This window comes from Schistocerca serialis, chromosome 7, assembly GCF_023864345.2.
Source record: "Schistocerca serialis cubense isolate TAMUIC-IGC-003099 chromosome 7, iqSchSeri2.2, whole genome shotgun sequence".
Classification (NCBI taxonomy): Eukaryota; Metazoa; Arthropoda; class Insecta; order Orthoptera; family Acrididae; genus Schistocerca; species Schistocerca serialis.
The window spans coordinates 86,757,376-86,778,337 of NC_064644.1; the positions used below are offsets into that span (position 1 = coordinate 86,757,376).

Consider the following 20,962-nt stretch of genomic DNA (forward strand, 5'->3'; position numbering starts at 1 on the left):
GGTTGCTGCCTGCGGCCCTTGTGCGTCACAGGCCGCTACCCCGAAGTCATCTTTGTCACCGTGGCCTTCGCCTGAGATGCCGTGGGAGCGCGTTCATGCTGACTTCGCGGGACCTTTTTTAGGTACTTATTGGCTCCTCGTAATTGATGCCTACTCTAACTTTCCTTTCATTGTCCGTTGCACGTCGCCTACCACCGCGGCAACCACAAGTGCTCTTGCCCGCATTTTTTCTTTGGAAGGCCTTCGTTCTACTCTTGTTACTGATAATGGTCCGCAATTTGCCTCTTCCGAATTTGCGGATTTTTGTGCTCGTCATGGCGTTATGCATGTCACGGCCTCTCCATTCCATCCACAATCAAACGGTGAGGCTGAATGACTGGTCTGCACATTTAAGGCTCAGATGCGGAAACTCCTGACTTCTTCTGCTGCTGATGATGCACTTCTCCAATTTCTGGTTTCTTACCGTTTCACCCCCATGGGCGACCACAGCCCGGCTGAGCTCTTACATGGCCGACAGCCCCGCACGCTACTTCATCTTCTGCGGCCTTCCACCTCACTGCCGCGGGTGCCTTCGCTTGGCCGGTTCATCGGCGATGACCTTGTCCGGGTACGGGGATATGGCAGGCGGCCAAAATGGAGTCCGGGCCGCATCTTACGACACCGTGGCCGACGCCTGTATGAAATCCAGACGGACACGGGTGTTGCAGTGCGTCATTCGGATCAGCTTCAGCCTCGGGTGCCGGCAACGCCTTTTCCAAATGCTGCTACATCACCTTCGGCTCTACCTGATGCCCGGGATCTTGGCATCTCTCATTACTCACAATGCAGCCCTCCCACCATCATCTCGGTGCCAGTACAAGAACGGACGCCACCAGGAGACATGCCCATGCAGGAACCGAATGACCATCATCTGTCGGAACCAATCTACTTGCCTCCTTCTCCTACGAACGCCGACACATCGCCCATGTCTGCTTGCCACAACGGGCAGATTGGTGCACAGGGCCCCAGCAGATTCGACCCCTATGTCTCCTGTCATCTCGACCCGTTATCATCGGGGACACTTCCACCCGTACGGGATTCCTCCTCCTCAAGATTTTACGGCCAGTCAAACAACGCCTATGGACGTTAGCAATCTACAGGCCACCTCCATCAAGACCAGTGCAAAAATTCAAAGGGGGGGGGAAAGTGTTGTGACTCGCCGATCATTCAATGTGCCGCCGCGCAATTACGCTATCTGCCAGCCATGCAGCAGCCACGCCACCTAAGCGGCCAGCCAGCCAGCGGCCGCTAGGCTTGGACTCAGTGCTCATTCGAATGTTACCGTGTTCACATGTCTTGCTTGGTCAACTTGCCAGTGCTCATTCGAATGTTACCGTGTTCACATGTCTTGCTTGGTCAACTTGCTCAGTGACTCATATGTGTTGTGTCGTTATCTCATTATTACTTCATTGACTAACAAACACACATCTGCTCTGCTTATTCAATGCAAAATTGATTCTACTGAAAAACACTCCATAGCAACAGATCCTTATGCTAAGGCAAACTTAACTCTCATTACCGATCAGACAAAATTATCACTTAGAAAAACTATTATGCCACTATATTCCATCAAACTGCTAAGTCTGGAAGGCAATGTACATACAAATCTTGCTTCCTCTTTCTGCACACATTACACCAGGCAACTACATTTAAAATTGTAATTCCTTAATGTTAGAAAGGCGGTACCATGACAAACTTCTATGGGTAGATAGTTATCTCCATATACTGACTGCATTGAACACAAACACTTCTATTATACCACAATTAATATTAAGATCTCATATTCAAGACTGTTTTTACTGCATATTGCCTCTGCTGTTGCACTCATTAGCTGATTACTTCAGATGTTAATTGTCCTCCAGATAAAAGCTGACACCTTTCATTTTCTGTTTACTTTGCCTGTTTGTTTGACAGACATTCTTTAACCATGGTACTAATTTACTTTCTGCCATCCTCTTGTGATTCCATTACTTATAACTAACACAACATAATATATACATAGATAACACTAGAGTAATCTTCCTCTAAAATATCCCCATACTAAAGTATCCTACTGTACAAAATCACATGAAAGTAGAAGATAGAATAATTCTGGTTCACTTATAAACTACAGATAGGTTAGAAATTCACTTATAAACTACAGATAGGATAGAAGTGTCTGACTGCCTCATGAAACATGAAAAATGAGACAGACATATGCGGTAAGCGTTACCGCCACCCAACACAGAATGTTGAACCCCCTACTTGCTAATTGCACAAGAAATTAGTCCCAAATATTACATCAATGTTGAGATTTTGAAACACCAACCAATTGCACTCCAACAGCTGTCCTGCCAATTCCACAGTTAATTTTACCTCTTGTTTCACACTAGCATCAATAATTTTTATTCCAGAAACATGAATCACTACTATACCCTCTGTGTTCTTAATAGATTCAAAAAATGCCTGTGAAATGCCATTCAAGTCACTACTGCTGTCCAGTAAACCCTTGCTGTTTGTTATTACAGGTTAACACACTTCCTTTTTACTTACCATATGATTTTCTTTATACAACAAATCCTCATTAATCCTTTCCGTAGAAAACTATCTTCCTGCTTATCAAAATGATTATCAGACACAATCAAGTGCAGGTAGCATGGCCCTCTTCCTCATTACCACTCTCAAACTCTAAATCTTCATTAGGCCTAATATTATCCTCCTTTATTCTTTCTTTACTTACCACATGGCCATCATTATCAATCATATATTCAAATACCTCGTCCTTATCACTACTGGATTTGTCACTGCTACCATCATTACAACTAATGACAGAATCAGATCCACTTTCACTTTCATTGTCCTCAGATATTTGGCTAATTAGTTGATCCTTGTTTCCAGTATTAGACCACAAAGCAAAGCACCTGAATTCCTTGTGTTCTCTTAAAAATTCAAAATCCATTCTGACACTTTGGACATCCTGAGCAACAGCAACTCACAGTTTCATCACTTGATTTTATTATAGTAAGTTCCTCCTCTCCTTTTATGGGATAAACATTGCTACCCACACCATCATTCAACACCTCACTAGAATTAGAAATTACACTCATCTTACTACTATTATTTACATTACCCTTACCTGTGATTACAGCACATTTATATACAAGTGGCTCTTCATCACTACCTGCTCAAGTGTGAGCCAAAACTGGAGCATTATCTAGTTTAAATGCTTTGATCCAGAATTAAAGTCATCTCCTTCATTTCTTTTACTTGAATTTCTCCTACCATTTCCGAGCCCGTTCTGGCAATCCTCCAGCCAAGCATTCCTTGAATTTCTACTATAATTAGCCCTGTTCATCCTATTTACCTGAAATTCTCTCCCTGATTGATTACTATCATCAAAATTCCTCCTACAATCTTCCACTGAGGACATCACCCTCTCCACTTAATCAACATAATTCAAGAAATCGCTAATATTACCCCTAGGGCCAGGTACAAGCAATTCTCTAACTTTCTGAGGCAACTTAGTTTCTAAACCCATAATTACTGAATGACTACCTAACTCTTTGTCCAAATATTTCAGTTTGTTTATCCGAAGCTGACGGAAACCTTTCACAGTACCCTTCCTAGAGTCAAATCTCTCCCCTCCCCAAAATTCACTAATTCACTCAAAATTCTGTGCTGCTTCTCTTTGGACCAATATTCATCTAAATATGCTTTCTCAAAGCTTTGCCACGAAGTACAGCTATCAGCTACCTGAGCTGCCCATCCATAAGCATCCTCTTCCAAAAAACTTCTCACAGATGACATGTTCTAATTGTCATTTCATATTTCAGGCAAATCATTAAATTCCCTAATGAAATCCAGTGGATGCATATGGTTCAAAATTATTAAATGTCTTACAACTACCAAATGAAGGACTGATTGGGACACTACATACCCTATGCTTTAGATTTTGTACTTTTCCACCTTTTTCTCTATTTCAGCCAATTTGGAATTTATATTTTTACTTACTTTTACCAGTTTTTTCCACTTTTTTTATTTTCAATAAATTACCAGCAACTATTAAAAACTTGGTTTCAGATAAAGCACAGTTTAAACAGAGTTTGAAAGACTTTCTGATAGGTGACTCCTTCTACTCCATAGATGAATATCTTAACAGAGACTGTTAAGCCAGCTTAAGTAAAAATATCTGTTATATTAGTTTTGACAACACTTGGTCACAACAGTCAAGCTGAAGTATTTTTTGTATGATAAATTTATTAATAGTGCATAAAAGTGTTTCATTCTGACAGTGTGTTAACTCTGTAAATATTAGCTGTTCCAGTTTACTGCATTGTATTAACCTATTTCGACTATCTCGTGACAAATGATCAGGGTAGTAAGTATTATATTCAAATGTTTTATGTTATATTTTCTGACATGTTCCACACCCACGAGAATCATCTCATTTTTTTGGGTCTATGGAATGAAAACTGAATCTAATCTAATCATCTACCACTACCGCACACTTGGTTTCTACCTCCGTTTCAAAATCGTTTTTAATCTGATCGATTTGGTTCTCAAGTTTAGCCTTATTTTCAGCACAAAATTTCTTGGCTGCTTTGACTTCATCTTTACAAAGTTTTTCAGAAGCCTCCACCTTCCTACTATAGTCATTAGAAAGCTTCTTTCTCTCTTTTACACACTTACTACTCATTAATGTTAATTTCTTATTAGTATTCTGCTCTCTTTTCTTTATATTTTCATCACAATCTTTCACTACTGCCTCAACCTTCTTATTTAATTCTGAACGATTAGCATTGACTATCTTGATCTCATTTTTAATTTATTTCTTCAGTTCATCCTTTAAGCTAACCATGTCAGTTCTAATGCTATCGGTTTTCTTTTCCACCCTGCTAATGTCATTTTTCATAATACTAATGTCTTCTTTCATACTCATATTACTCAGACTAGTCATAATTTACATTAACATCGCTTCCACTTTTCCATCTGCCATGAACTTTTGCCCTTGCTGATTTTTCCTACTAGGTTCGTCCTCAACCTTCACAATTTCATCCACTTCAGTACTGTGATCGTCAACGTCCATTTCGCTCACATCACCATACAATGTCTATGACACTGTTATCATTCCATCGACAATAGGACTTTCATCCCCATCATTCAAAATTACATTCAAGTTTGATTTATAACCACTGTTGCCTACAGAACCAGTCCCACTTAACCTCTACAGCTTTGTTCTCAGTCACACTGTCTTGTTTGTTAAGGTCACTCATTATGTATCACTTAATACAAAACAGCTTTTGCAATGAATTACCTTGTTTTTAATCACTCATCTGCTGTTGCTCTGCTGTGGCTGTCATCTCGACTCATTGTCTGCTACAAGTTGTAATTCCCTCGGCGAGGTATCTTGTTTATCTCGGTCAGCTGTGTCCACTTGCGTGCTCCTTGGTTGTTCCTGCACTCAATGGCTGCTTCCATAGAACCCACTCGCTGATTGGCTGCTGTCCTACTGTGGCCATGAAACTCAAGCGCTAATTGGCTGTAGCATCTCTTCCATTTCAATCACTGTAAACCACTCGAGTTATGCTTCACTATCGAAATTCCGCAAGTCCTAATTTATTATGCCCACATACAATATTCTTCACCTGGAGCACCAAATGTGACTGTTCACCTGTTTTTTATTTCTTCATTTGTTGTCCTCAGTGTCGACGTACTACATTGTGATACTGGATGAAGAATGGGGTGTGGAAGTACAACACTGACAACTTTAAATAATGTAGCCAACAGGTGTACAGTTGCGTTTCATAGTATTTTACTTTCACTGCTTACAACCCCCCAATAATACAGTTATATATGGCCAGTGCACTATCGTTTTAACTTTCCATACGCTTCATTAATAGTTTGCAGGCAAACCTCCACATACTGCTACAATAGTTTACTAACGGATTCTCATCTGAAACTCGGCCCTGGACTGACTGCCTCGGGACCAAAAATCAGGCCCTTATATATACTCAACAATAATAGGTGCTGAAACTACACATTGTTCAAAGTTAGATTTACAGAAATTACAATTAAAACATAACTCATTAAGTTAACTGAATACATCAAAAAATTGGTTCTTTTTAACAGTTTCTTCTACTACAAGTTCACACTTTCTTCAATGTTTACCATCATGTTGATAGATCTGTATATTGTCTCTTCAATAGGAATTTTCTTTTGAATATTAAAGTTTGTATACATGGAAGAAGCCTGGAGATACTGACAGGTTTCAGATAGATTATATAATGGTAAGACAGAGATTTAGGAACCAGGTTTTAAATTGTAAGACATTTCCAGGGACAGATGTGGACTCTGACCACAATCTATTGGTTATGAACTGCAGATTAAAACTGAAGAAACTGCAAAAAGGCGGGAATCTAAGGAGATGGGACCTGGACAAACTGACCAAACCAGAGGTTGTACAGAGTTTCAGGGAGAGCATAAGGGAACAATTGACAAGAATGGGGAAAAGAAATACAGCAGAAGAAGAATGGGTAGCTTTGAGGGATGAAGTAGTGAAGGCAGCAGAGGATCAAGTAGGTAAAATGACGAGGGCTAGTAGAAATCCTTGGGTGACAGAAGAAATATTGAATTTAATTGACAAAAGGAGAAAATATAAAAATGCAGTAAATGAAGCAGGCAAAAAGGAATACAAACGTCTCAAAAATGAGATCAACAGGAAGTGCAAAAAGGCTAAGCAGGGATGGCTAGAGGACAAATGTAAGGATGTAGAGGCTTATCTCATGAGGGGTAAGATAGATACTGCCTACAGGAAGATAGATACTGCCTACAGGAAAATTAAAGAGACCTTTGGGGAAAAGAGAACCACTTGTATGAATATCAAGAGCTCAGATGGAAACACAGTTCTAAGCAAAGAAGGGAAAGCAGAAAGATGGAAGGAGTATATAGAGGGTCTATACAAGGGCGATGTACTTGAGGGCAATGTTATAGAAATGGAAGAGGATGTAGATGAAATGGGAGATATCATACTGCGTGAAGAGTTTGATAGAGCACTGAAAGACCTAAGTTGAAACAAGGCCCCGGGAGTAGACATTCCATTAGAGCTACTGACAGCCTTAGGAGAGCCAGTCCTGACAGAACTCTACCATCTGGTGAGCAAAATGTATGAGACAGGAGAAATACCCTCAGACTTCAAGAAGAATATAATAATTCCAATGCTGAGGGAATTAGATTGGGAAATGAGACACTTAAAGTAGTAAAGGAGTTTTGCTATTTGGGGAGCAAAATAACTGATGATGGTCGAAGTAGAGAGGATATAAAATGCAGACTGGCAATGGCAAGGAAAGCGTTTCTGAAGAAGAGAAATTTGTTAACATCAAGTATAGATTTAAGTGTCAGGAAGTCGTTTCTGAAAGTATTTGTATGGAGTGTAGCCCTGTATGGAAGCGAAACATGGACGATAAATAGTTTGGACAAGAAGAGAATAGTAGCTTTCGAAATGTGGTGCTACAGAAGAATGCTGAAGATTAGATGGATAGATCACATAACTAATGAGGAGGTACTGAATAGAATTGGGGAGAAGAGGAGTTTGTGGCACAACTTGACTAGAAGAAGGGATCGGTTGGTAGGACATGTTCTGAGGCATCAAAGGATCACCAATTTAGTATTGGAGGGCAGAGTGGAGGGTAAAAATCGTAGAGGGAGACCAAGAGATGAATACACTAAGCAGATTCAGAAGGATGTAGGCTGCAGTACGTACTGGGAGATAAAGAAGCTTGCACAGGATAGAGTAGCATGGAGAGCTGCATCAAACCAGTCTCAGGACTGAAGACCACAACAACAAACAAACATTAAAGTTAATATCACTGACAATATTGCCATTTCAAATAGCCAGTCCGTATTTTTGTTTTTGACGTTTTGTTTCAGAACTGGCAAGATCTCTTTTACATTTGGGAATTGTCTAAAATATTAATCAAATTAACTTTTTACTAATAAATACACTAAGTACACTTTACACACTCTTCATGCTTTATTTTCAATTTATGTACAGTAAAGTAGTCACTTTGACTACTCACACTTCACTGTTCGTTTTTATTCACTCACTGCACTACTTTTTCAGTTCCTCCCTTCATCACTCATAAGTAATTGATGTTCAAACCCACAAAAGGTATTGCTTTATATACCCCTACCAATGGGTGGGTAGCCCCACCACTGGTGCATTCTGAAACATACCAAAAAGGCTTTGAATGGTCCAGAATATTCCACAATGATCTGGGAAGTTCCTGAACATTGTGGAATCTTTCTGAATGTTCCAGACCGTTCCTGAACATTCCAGCTCATCCCAGACCATTGTGGAACATTCTGGAAAGTTGTGGAATGCTCTCGATTGTTCTGAAAGTTCTTGAATATTCTGGTTATGTTCTAGAAATTCCTAGAGGGCGAAACTTCTCAGCCTTTATATCTTCAAAAACACACCCTTAAGGTAAAAACCAGAACCTTCTCCATGGATGGGGGATAGAGGGCTACCTCATAATATGACTACCGTGATCATATTGGGACTCATTTTTGAGTTTTAGTAGTATGCACAGTGTACACTTACTTTTATAATATAATACTGATTAAGTGTCGTCGTCATCAGTTTGAAAAGTGCTTTAGTGCACTCTCCAAGCTGGTCTATCGCCTGTCCTCCACAAGTGTATTTTCCTCTGCACAACTACTGCAATTTTTGTCCATTTCAAACTGTTCACTGCAGTCAAGCCTTGGTTCCCCCTATCTACTGCCCCCCCCCCCCCCCCCATACACACAATGCCCTCCATTACCAAATTGCCTATTAACTACTCCCTGGAGGGAACAATTCATAAAAAACCTTTGTGATGTTATGTATAAATTTCCCTATTATGCTATTGTTAGAGGACTGTGTGAGTAAGAGACATCCCTCAGTCTCTGAACTATATCCATGGTTATTAAACTTATGTAAACAGCTTCAACCCACTCAGTTTGCTAGTTCTGGTGGAAGACGTTCTCACAACCTGAATCTAGCGAGCCTATCCCTTGAAGGCCTCTTCATCTCTACGTAACTACTGTGACCTATGTCCACTTGAACCTGTTTATTATAAGGCCTAGTGGAATAAGGAGGTATTCATCGGTTTGGTGAAAACTGAACTAGGTACATAATATATGAGCTGAGTCCATCTGAGGTCAATTTACTGAACTATCAGAGTATGGGATAGCGAAATGTTAATACTAAACAGGATAAGATACCACGCTTTACAAAGCAATCTCTAACTTCTGAGTTGAATAAGGGGTATTCCATGTCTCCCTGAGTTCTGATTGGCATACCAGCTACCTAATCGACCAACAGGAGAGCAGTTTTATATAGAATTAAAGGTAAAAAAGAAAAAGAAATCCAGAAAACAGGAAAAAGAATACCAGGAAGAAAGCTCATAATAGTACACAAGAATATATTACACACAGGGGGAAAATTATGCCTATCAAATTGTACACCAGCATCCAGTGCTGCAAAACGGAATGGTGTAGGTACAAAGACATGAAAGAAGACAAGAAGAAGACTTTTCTAATACTTTTCATAAATTAAGAGATCAAAATGCTTATCTTTTTGACTTATTTAGAGTTCTTTCTTGTAAAAGACATTACCATAATGACAGACTAAATGCTGAAGCATTAAGAAGGTGTAAGAGATTTGAATATTATGTTAAAAAAACATATAGCTCTGAGATCAGGTTGTGCAAAACACATTTACATTCACTGCATGGGATCTCAAAGAAACGGCTAGATTATTTACAAGGTATGTATTACTGTTATTTTTTTTAACAATGGTTTAAGCTTCCTAATTTATATGCCAAATTAAATTTAAACTGAAATGAAAGTTATCACAACTATATTCATACACACAAGATTAATTCAACATAGTACAAAGCTCATTTCTGAAATAACATTAAATGTGTTTACACATTATAGTTACTAACAGAATACAGTCATCAAAAGTAATGGTTATGTTCCTCAAAACAAAACTCACTGTGTGCAAAGATTATGATGTCTGTCGAATTTGCATAGAAATACCTGGCATTGTGTCTAGATACAGACCTCATTATTCACTTACACAGAATATAAATATACATTATATTCTCAGTGTAGTTCAATCAAGGAAATATATCGACTGTCTGTCACACACTGCTGTTGAGCATCAGGCTGTCCCTTTAAAACTGATGAAGCTGCATACATCCTACTGTACAATATGGCACGAAGTCATTGTCTACATCTACAGACAGCTGACATGTGTTACCAAAGTCTGTCTGAAGCAAAGAAAAGTCTCTCAACCCTGTGTGTGACACGCTGGTTACTGCAATAGATTTCACCTGAAGTTATGTTTTATTTGGCACAACTATAGACCTACAATGTTGGTGTTAATCTTTACAATACCAGTGATACATCTGTGCATATTTTGTCAGAAAGGGGAGCAGATGAAATAAGTATTTGTTTGCCTCATGCTATCCCCAGAATTACAGGCCGTATGAAATACCTTATTGTTTCTTGTTATTCTGGGATGTTTTGAGAGCATAAAACATAAATTTTTGGTGTCCAGCCATACCTATTTACTTTGTGATACAGATTTGGCATCATTGAAAAGTAGAAGCGACACACACAGTACATTTAATCCCATCAAAAATGGGCAAATCTGATCCAAAATGCAAGGAAAAACAACCATTCAAAGTATCAGAAATGCAGAATCAGTATTTTGTTGGTTAGAATCCGTTAACAAAAAATTTAATGAGAACCCTTCTGGTATAAGCATGGACTTCCAAAAAGCATCAGTTTTAAGATACCACAGATGGCATAAAGTCATATATGATTCAAATAAAGTGATATAAGCCACTATACTACACTAATTCTGCAGAAGGGAAAAAATAAGGCACAGAAAATAAATGTCACTATTTTGGAATCTAAGGCCCTTCAAAGGTTCCAAAATGTGTGATATACAGAGAGGCCCAGAAAAATGTACGCACACTCTGATAGTTAATGTCTTTGGAACAAAATGACATATTGTTGCATTTTGCATGGTAACATTGTTCATTGTTTTCTCAACAGATACTGGTGCATGTTTTCCAGCAGATGACAGTGCAGCAATGAATGAAGCAAGACTGTTGTTTGAGCAATGCAAGGCCATATTGAAGTGGTACTGGAAGTACAAAAAACATGATAGAGGCACAACGGCAATGGCATAATATGTATGGAACTAATCCACCAACACCTACAACAATTTATTGCATTCAGTATAAATTTGAAGTCGATTTAACTGTTCAGGAAGTGCATAAGGAAAGGTCTGGCCGACCAAAAACAACAACAAGTCCAGCTTCCAGCACTGCTGTGTTGCAACATTTTAGTAAGTCACCTCAAAAATCTGTGAAGCAGGGTGCACATGAAAAGGGGGTAAGCTGATCAAGCATATGACGAATTCTGAAGGCTGCAAAGTGGAAAGTGTACTTTCCAAGATAGCAGCATGCCATGAATGAGGATGACCCGGATCAAAGGATGGAGTACTGCAAGGGGTTTGACGGCATGCTTTGTGAGGATGAAAAGTTTGCAGTGATTGTTATCTGTTTTGAGGAGGCACAATTCAAACTGAATGTTCCCGTAAACTGCCACAACTATTTGTACTGGGCTCCTGAAAATCCTCTTTCACATGGGCAAACATATTAATCTACCGGGTGTTAATGTGAAAGATTTTACAACAACAATCAACATATTCTGTGCCGTATTTGCAGCAAGTTAACAGAGAACCTACATAGTTTATTTCGTAAAACATTTTCTGATACTTATTGTTTCGATAAAGGTATAGGCAATGTAATGAAATGATAAATATCTCAGAAGAACACTTTTGAGGGATACAGCCTCATTCCACTAAGCCCGTTGATTATAAAGCAGTCAGTTCAACAAAATGTACACACTGTAGTATCACGTGTTGATACCACCCCATGGGCATCATAGCAATGGAATTGCAAGTTTCTTCCTGACGACGATAGCAGTTAAGGGCGATCTGGCAGATCCAATTGTGTGCGCCCGCTGAGCCACACCTTCAGCAGCTCCGTACTTTGAGCGTCCTTTGCCACCGCAATATAGGACAACCGGCAGCCCACTCAGCCCACTTGCGCTCGGAGCCACATTGCTACATGAAGCTATGCCGATGCCACCTAGTCACAGCTCTGATTCCTTGTTGTTACTGTTGTAATAGCTGGACTCTGTTTCTTACTGCATTATTTGTAATGTCTTCATTCGCTCGGAGAAATACAAGATAGTTAACACGATAAACAAAATATTTACCTATTTCATTAATCATTCCTGCTCCCGTCCACATTATCTATGACAATAGCTGCCACACGAACTCTGTAGTCCATCTCACCTCACCATTGTATACAAAACAGCAGACAACAGGTTATTAGATAATAGATAAGTCAGGCTGTTGCAACAAGGTGCTACTCTGGGATAGAGAGTCTGGCAGAGGAAATAAAATGGGAGCATGCCTCACAAAGCCAGTCAAAAAACTGGTGACCATCACCCACATCCACAACCCCCACGAAACCAAAAGACACACACACACAAAGTTAATATGTGCATTTCAAGAAGTCAAATATGTATTTTGCATTTTACTAAGGAAAAAATCACCCACCTATTACAGAGCAGCCATGGAAGACTAAGTACTTAATATTTCTGCAGTTATAAATGATAGCTTCGATGGAATCATCAGTAACCTTTTTGCACATTTCCAAGCGAAATTCTGAAAGAGTTTCACGGCTCTCTCCAGATACAAGGCTTATCACACCTGCATCAGTCACCTGCAATGTAAGTTATATCCATTATTTCTATCCTAAAATAGAATAGCGAACAATCTAACATATGTTAACACAGAAATTCCACTTTCTGGATGAAGGCTTCTTTTCTCTTACACAGAATTCATACGAATCCATAAACAGAAATCACACAATGCATCATCATAGCTCTATAGCCATACCTGTACAGCAAATGTAACAAACCAGTCATAACATATGAGACAATGGATAGTACAGGATGTTTCCAAGTTTTCAGAAATACTGACAATTTTTTAAAAAATACCATGAACATATTACAGAGGTTCTAAGACAGCTAAATTCAGCAACTTTTGCTTTGGCATACTAATTACTACTTCACTAACATAAGCTCAGCCGCTGTTGCTTTGTGCTAATTCACTGATATCTGTATAGGTTACTACTGTGCACAGCTAGAAAACTGTGGGATATATAACTTATCCTCAGCAGTAATCAGTTTGTATTTAATCAACAACATGAGGCGATTTGTCTCAGCCACAATAGGCATTCTGCTGTGAAGGAAATAAAAACACGTGCAGCAGGGCTGTCTTGACCCTGTTCTTCTTCATAGCTGCAACAAATTATTTATCCAGTTATGTAGTGCAGCAGTCAGTTTTCTGCCCTGCAGGTGATACAACATCAGTTAATGCACATCACAGAGTAACAGAGTTGCATCATCCTATGCTGGAAGTCCTAGGCTCTCAGCTTTTAATTAGTTTGCCTCTAACAAACTGCTCTGCAACCCAGAAAGGAACATGTCATCATCTGCTTCACCTACTGCGAACATAGAAAGCACATCAGTAAAACTTTTAGAAATATATACTTCTTAAAATTTGTACTAAGAACAACACACTACCGGTGTCTGCAGGAAAGCAGCAGGAGTGTCCTACTGGGTGCACAAACTAATATGTTTAGCCATAGATGAGTAGCTAAGCACAGCTTACTTCAGTTTCTTTCAGTCATTTTGTGCACCCTGTTGTTGTAGGGACACTCAAGCCATCCATGTTACAGGCATTCTAACAATTCAATAAGGAAGATTAGGATTTAACATTTTGTCAACATAGAGGTCACTGGAGAAGGAGCACAAGCTTGGACTGAGATACGTTGGAGAAGGAAATCAGCCGTGGCCTTTTCAAAAGATCCATTTCAACATTTTCCTTAAGCAGTTTATGGAAGTCATGGAAAACCTAAATCCAGGTGGTCAGATGGGAACTTGAGCCACTGTCTTACCACTATGCCACCTTACACAGTCTAAAGATGCAAAATAAGGTAGTGGGGAGGTGTGCAGAGGTAGCTCTTATAAATGCTTATTCTCTTAGTTCATCTTCAACTCCCCATATGCGTGTAAATATGCTGCCTAAATTATGGCAAAGACATAGGAAGAACTGGCCTAGCCACCAGCACATCCAAATTTGCACTAAAATTTATTGAACTGGATACAGATAATCACATAGCACTGCAATGGAAAACACAGTTTATGATCAATCAGCTCACATATTCTTCTATAGAAGGTGTGAGTTCTTACTCAGAACAACTCAATATAAAATCTATAAAAATCCTACAGCCCATCAGCTGAAGAATGAAAAATAGTAACAGTTCTTGAAACACACTCTCTCAAATGTCCTAAAAGCATTTGTGCTGCCACATAGTTTTATAGTGTAGAGCAGAATGCATACAATAATGTTCCTAGTACCACACTTGAACACGTCTAACCAAAGTTATTTGAAATCGTGACTCAATATAACTGTTCAAAATTGAAGGCTAGCACACAATTGAAAGTTACAGTTTGTCAGCATAGTTCATAGGACATAATTACTTTAAAGTGTCTACACAGTGCAAGTCTGCAGATACAGAGTCCGAATCGCACTGTCAAAATTTTAAATTACTTTTAAAACACGTTGTTGCTTGGATGAAGACATTATAAGTCCATAACATTGTAAACCTCCACAGAACAGATAATTGAGAGACATGGACACAGCGTAGCTTCACTGTTAACTAACTCCCTTGCTCCCAAACACTGGTATATCCTCACTGTGATTTCCTCTTTTCTGTTGTTTTATGAATTTAAAACCTTGAAGTTATTCCTCAAATTCTTGACGTGCTCCTTTCTAGTTATGCTTTTCTTTTGTTCTGTTGTCTAGGTGATCCTGTTTTCTTGTCCCTTTTGCTGCTACTTGAGGTTTCCAAGTAGGAGATCAGGCCATCCAGTGGACACTCAGAAGTGTACTTTTTGACCAAGAGTCTGGATTATTGGGCTCTGCAAGACCTTCTTTTTTCTTTACAAAGATCATGCAGTCTCGTGGGAGCTTTCACGAAGACACTGAACACTGACAATTTAGTGTACTATCACTGAAGGGGCATCACGATCCACAAGAATCACGAAAGTTGGCATCCGGTTTGCACTATCCTTAGAATTTGGGTTTTGCAGTATTTGGAGCCACTTGAAATGCTTCTCAGCAGCACTGCCCCATAACACCACAGTATACTCGAGCACAGGGCACAGCAGTGCTCTGTGAATTCCTATACCTGGCGTTATTGTTCAGAAAGACCTCAGACTTGTCACAGCTTCCTCATCCGAATGGCTTACACAGTGGCATTATAATCTTGAGCCACCAAAGGTAATATATATGTATATAAAAAATTATAATAGCAACTTTCCTTCTCTCGTATTGTTACATTCCATCCTGGACTTTCCAATATAAAACAAAGAGAAAGCACCGGTATGTTGATAGACACAATAAAAAACACACACACAAATTGCAAGCTTTCGCAACCCAAGGTTGCTTCATCAGGAAAGAGGGAAGGAGAGGGAAAGACGAAAGGATGTGGGTTTTAAGGGAGAGGGTAAGGAGTCATTCCAATCCCAGGAGCAGAAAGACTTACCTTAGGGGGAAAAAGGACATGTATACACTCGGGCACGCGCGCTCACGCCCCCCCCCCCCACCGCCCCCCCACACACACACACACACATCCATCCGCACATATACAGACACAGGCAGACATATATAAATGCAAAGAGGTTGGGCAGAGATGTCAGTCAAGGCGGAAGTACAGAGGCAAAGATGTTGTTGAACGACAGGTGAGGTACGAGGGGCGGCAACTTGAAATTAGCGGAGGTTGGGGCCTGCTGGGTAACAGGAAGAGAGAATATATTGAAGGGCAAGTTTCCATCTCCGGAGTTCTGGTAAGTTGGTGTCAGTGGGAAGTATTCAGATACCCGGACGGTGTAACACTGTGCCAAGATGTGCTGGCCGTGCACCAAGGCATGTTTAGCTACAGAGTGATCCTCATTACCAACAAACACTGTCTGCCTGTGTCCGCTCATGCGAATGGACAGTTTGTTGCTGCTCATTCCCATATAGAAGGCTTCACAGTGTAGGCATGTCAGTTGGTAAATCACGTGGGTGCTTTCACACGTGGCTCTGCCTTTGATCGTGTGCACCTTCCGGGTTACAGGATGGAGTAGGTGGTGGTGGGAGGGTGCATGGGACAGATTTTACACAGGGGGTGGTTACAAGGTTAGGAGCCAGAGAGTAGGGAAGATAGTTTAGGGATTTCATAGGGATGAACCAAGTGGTTACGAAGGTTAGATGGATGGCGGAAAGACACTCTTGGTGGAGTGGTGAGGATTTCATGAAGGATGGATCTCATTTCAGGGCAGGATTTGAGGAAGTCATATCCCTGCTGGAGAGCCACATTCAGAGTCTGATCCTGTCACGAGTGGGGCACTTTTGGGGTTCTTCTGTGGGAGGTTCTGGGTTTGAGGGGATGAGGAAGTGGCTCTAGCTATTTGCTTTTGTACAAGGTTGGGAGGGTAGTTGTGGGATGCGAAAGCTGTTTTCGGGTTATTTTATCTCTCCCTATATACTTTTATTTTCATTTTAGCCTCATGTTACACTTTCCACCTTCTAAATACCATGTCACCCTCACAACATCCCCACAACGACCCCATTAAGTTTTATTTACATTCCCTTCGCAAACATGCCTTCGTCCTAGCCAGATTACGCTCCCATATTTTATTTACTCAGGCTTGTCTGACATTTGGCATTACCCCCAAAGGCCTCACACTTAAAGTTCCCATCTCTGGCTGTAATCCTTCTTTCCATCAGTCCCTATACCAGTTCCAAACCGAACAATCCATAGCCCTCACCCACCTAATGCTTCACCTACACATCAACTCAGCCAGTGAACACACCCGTCAACTCCTATCCCTAATCAAAGTCCTCAATCTTTCCTATCCCACATCCACACCGGCAGTTCAGAGCATCCTCCTACAGGCCAACCGCAAATTAGAACAGTATGTCACCCTCCACCTTAAAAAACTATCCGATCTCCTGGTTTCCCACCTCCAGAAAGGCAACTCACTCGCCCTTCACAACCTTTCCAACAAACCTCAGCCTCCTCTTATTGCACACAGACCAAGTCTCTCCCATCTACTCAATCTCCCACTTCCAGCTCCATTCCCCCCCAAAACCTCAAAATTCTAATCAACACAGTCTGGGACCACAACACCCCAATTCAGCAGTTAACCTTTCCTCCAAACCTCTCTCCCAATCCGAAACCTCTGTCCTATCCAAAGGCCTCACCTTCAGTGCTACTCCCAGATTCAACCAAACAGCCCTTGTCAAAGATTTACTGTCCTACACTCGTATCTCTGCTGGAATATTACTTTGCCATGAAGAAAAATAATCCTAATCCTACTACTAATGATCCAACACCCCAAGACACTATCCAAATTGAACCCTGACTGGAACAGTTCCGTACTCTGTCACAGCAGGACCCACCTCCTCTTCCTCAAAATCATCCTCTCCAAACCTTCCAGGAATTTCTCACTTCCAGCCTTGCCTCTCAATATTTCATGAAAAACCTTAATCCTACTCCCAACATCACCACAGCTGAAGCCCAGGCTATCCATGATCTGAAGGCTGACCGATCCATCGCCATTCTTCCAGCTGACAAGGGTTCCACCACCGTGGTACTTGATCGTCGGGAGTATGTGGCTGAGGGACTGTGTCAGCTTTCAGACAACACTACATACAAAGTTTGCCAAGGTAATCCCATTCCTTATGTCCAGGTGGAGCTTCAAGGAATCCTCAGAACCTTAGGCCCCCTACAAAACCATCAAGCCCCCACAGAACGTATCTCTGCCTATGTAGATCAACACCTTCAACTCATTACATGCAGTCTCCCATCCTTCATCAAAGACACCAACCACTTTCTCGAACGCCTGGAATCCTTACCCAATCTGTTACCCCCGGAAACCATCCCTGTAACCATTGTTGCCATTTCCTTATACACAAATATCCCACACATCCAGGGCCTCAGTGCGATGGAACACTTCCTTTCATGCCGATCACCTGCTACCCTACCTAAAGCCTCTTTCCTCATTACTTTAGCCAGCTTCATCCTAACCCACAACTTTTTCACTTTTGAAGGCCAGACATACCAACAATTAAAGGGAACAGCCATGGGTACCAGGATGGCCCCCTCGTAAGCCAACCTATTTATGGGTTGCTTAGAGGAAGCCTTCTTGGTTACCCAAGCCTGCCAACCCAAAGTTTGGTTCAGATTTATTGATGAAATCTTCATGATCTGGACTCACAGTGAAGAAGAACTCCAGAATTTTCTCTCCAACCTCAACTCCTTTGGTTCCATCAGATTCACCTGGTCCTACTCCAAATCCCATGCCACTTTCCTCGACGTTGACCTTTATCTGTCCAATGGCCAGCTTCACACATCCGTCCACATCAAACCCACTAACAAGCAACAGTACCTCCATTATGGCGGCTGCCACCCATTCCATATCAAACGGTCCCTTCCCTACAGCTTAGGTCTTCTTGGCAAATGAATCTGCTCCAGTCCTGAATCCCTGAATCATTACACCAACAACCTCCAAAATAATATAAAATTATAATTTAATTTAAAGCATCTCTGCTGTATGGTGAGTAAAACCTGATACTAGATAACCGGCAACGATTTGATCAAAAATGGAAATAAACATGAATAACTCAAAAACTACTGTTCCAATCACTAACTCCACAAACACATAATTTGGTGTTCATAGCTTTTATCTGGAGCTGACCTCAATTTCAATCAAACTTCACTAAAACACTAACAACTCTCAAAACAATAATAGGAAATTATTCACAGTAGTGGTCTCATGAGTGACAGCTTGCAAACTTGTCTGCGGGAGCTGGATATTGTGTGTTAACAGCCAGAAGGTTTTGTATCACCACAGTTACAATAATCTGCAATGGTGAGCCAAGGGAAAACTGCCATCCTCTCTTTGTTGACTTCAAGATAAAACTGGAATCCTCAACATTTAAGATTCACTATGTAATGTTAACAAATTGCGGCAGTTTGCTCCTTCACAACACTACACCCAAGGTAAATTTAGACAATTCAAGTACAGAGCATAAAACAGAGGCAACTCCCACAAAATTATCAGTCTCCTTTGTTTTTTTAAAGAAAACTCATGTTCTGCATTGTCTACATTCATTATTAATTTAAAAAGTTAAGACTTGCAGCTACAGTATTCTGTAAACTACAAGAATCATGTGACACAAGCATTATTGATATTAAAACAATTTTGCAAGACTCCTTCAGAAAAAAAAATTGTAGCTTATTCAACAATGAATCTTATTTCCAGACATTAACAAACAGACAAAAATATCTGGGTTGGGGAGATGTTCAGCACAACATCTCATGAACAATGTGGTGAAACATGTTGATTCCAAGCAGTAACATGTTCCACTTCTAACCACTTAGGTCAACAAAAGATGTTTGTGTAAACTGAAAACATTGTTTCAGTAGTTCTTAAGCATTGGACATCCCACTATGTGCGCTCTGGTTTTCCAAATGCGCAGGTGGATTTAAAAGATGGCAACTCAGATCATTGATAAGGCATGACGATGGGTGCGCGTGTCCACCTGCCGTGGAGGCTCATTTACGCTTTGGTGTCATGGCTGGGTGGTGCCTTGGAAGCCATAGAGCAAAGGACGTGGGCAACAATGTCGATGCCCGAACATCTGTTCTGAAATGTGAAATTAGTAGATAAACACATGTTGTGCTCTGTGTGTAGCTACTTGTGAAGAGAAATCTGGTCACCCACAATTGCACAGAATCATTACACAAAAACATTACAATACAGAAGGGTTACCATAAAATTGTTTGCATCATTTAGTAGCTAGAACAGATCAGAGATCTTTTTCAGCGTCCACCCTTGGCAGAAGTTGAAGAAATTACATATCACTGTCCAGTGGCACCACATAGCAGGTCAACTACAGAATGTAACTTCAGAAATAGTGACCACAAGATAATTATAAGGTAAAAGGTGGCATATATATCAAATGGGCGACAGAGCATCCAAGGAGTGGAACATGTCATAACTAAATCGAAACTGCACCTGTAACATTCCAAAACAAATTTATGTTTCAGCAGATGGGGATTTTGGTTCATATTTTGAACTAATGGGGCTCTGTGATTAAGAAAGCAGTTGAACTTAGACTGAGTGACAACTTTAAGAGAGACACCGGTCAGGCACTAAGCAGGTACACAATCTGTACCATTTGGTTTCTGCCCCTCATGTCAGCTTTTCTGAACTGTGCATTAGTTAAACCTACTCCAACACATTCTCTGTTCCTGCAATCGCACATCCTCCGCTCCACTAGCTTGCATCCCCCCCCCCCCCCTCTCATTCCCCTTTTCTCTCCCAGTTTAACTCCTAACCCGTGTCCCAACACCAGCCACCCACGCCCTCTGTTACTATTTCATCCTATCCTAAATCAACCATTTTAATCTTCCCATATATGTCTCTGCCACCTTCCTACTGCAATATGTGTTCTTCTCTCACTGTGCCTCCTAGTAGTCCCTAACTGGCATCTGTATACATCTCAACATCCTACCCCATCAAGATCCCTTGTAATCCCTCAACAGTAGTGTGTGTGTGTGTGTGTGTGTGTGTGTGTGTGTGTGTTCCTTCCTTTTCAAAGGATAACAACCACTCCAAAGGAGAAGTATGGGATAATTTTCTGTATTCTCTCTGTGCCCATTCACTGCTTTATACTTCATGCCTCTTACAGTAC

The 20,962-nt window shown here is 40.7% G+C and overlaps 1 protein-coding gene across 1 annotated transcript in view; it reads right to left on the reverse strand.

The window, feature by feature from the left end:
• LOC126412345 (protein AMN1 homolog) overlaps positions 1-20,962 on the reverse strand; it is a 98,724-nt gene that overhangs the window by 29,080 nt on the left and 48,682 nt on the right. Inside the window, exon 4 of the mRNA XM_050081897.1 lies at positions 12,704-12,869. Within this exon, the coding sequence (XP_049937854.1) occupies positions 12,704-12,869 (166 nt within the window). The remainder of the gene's footprint in view (positions 1-12,703; positions 12,870-20,962) is intronic.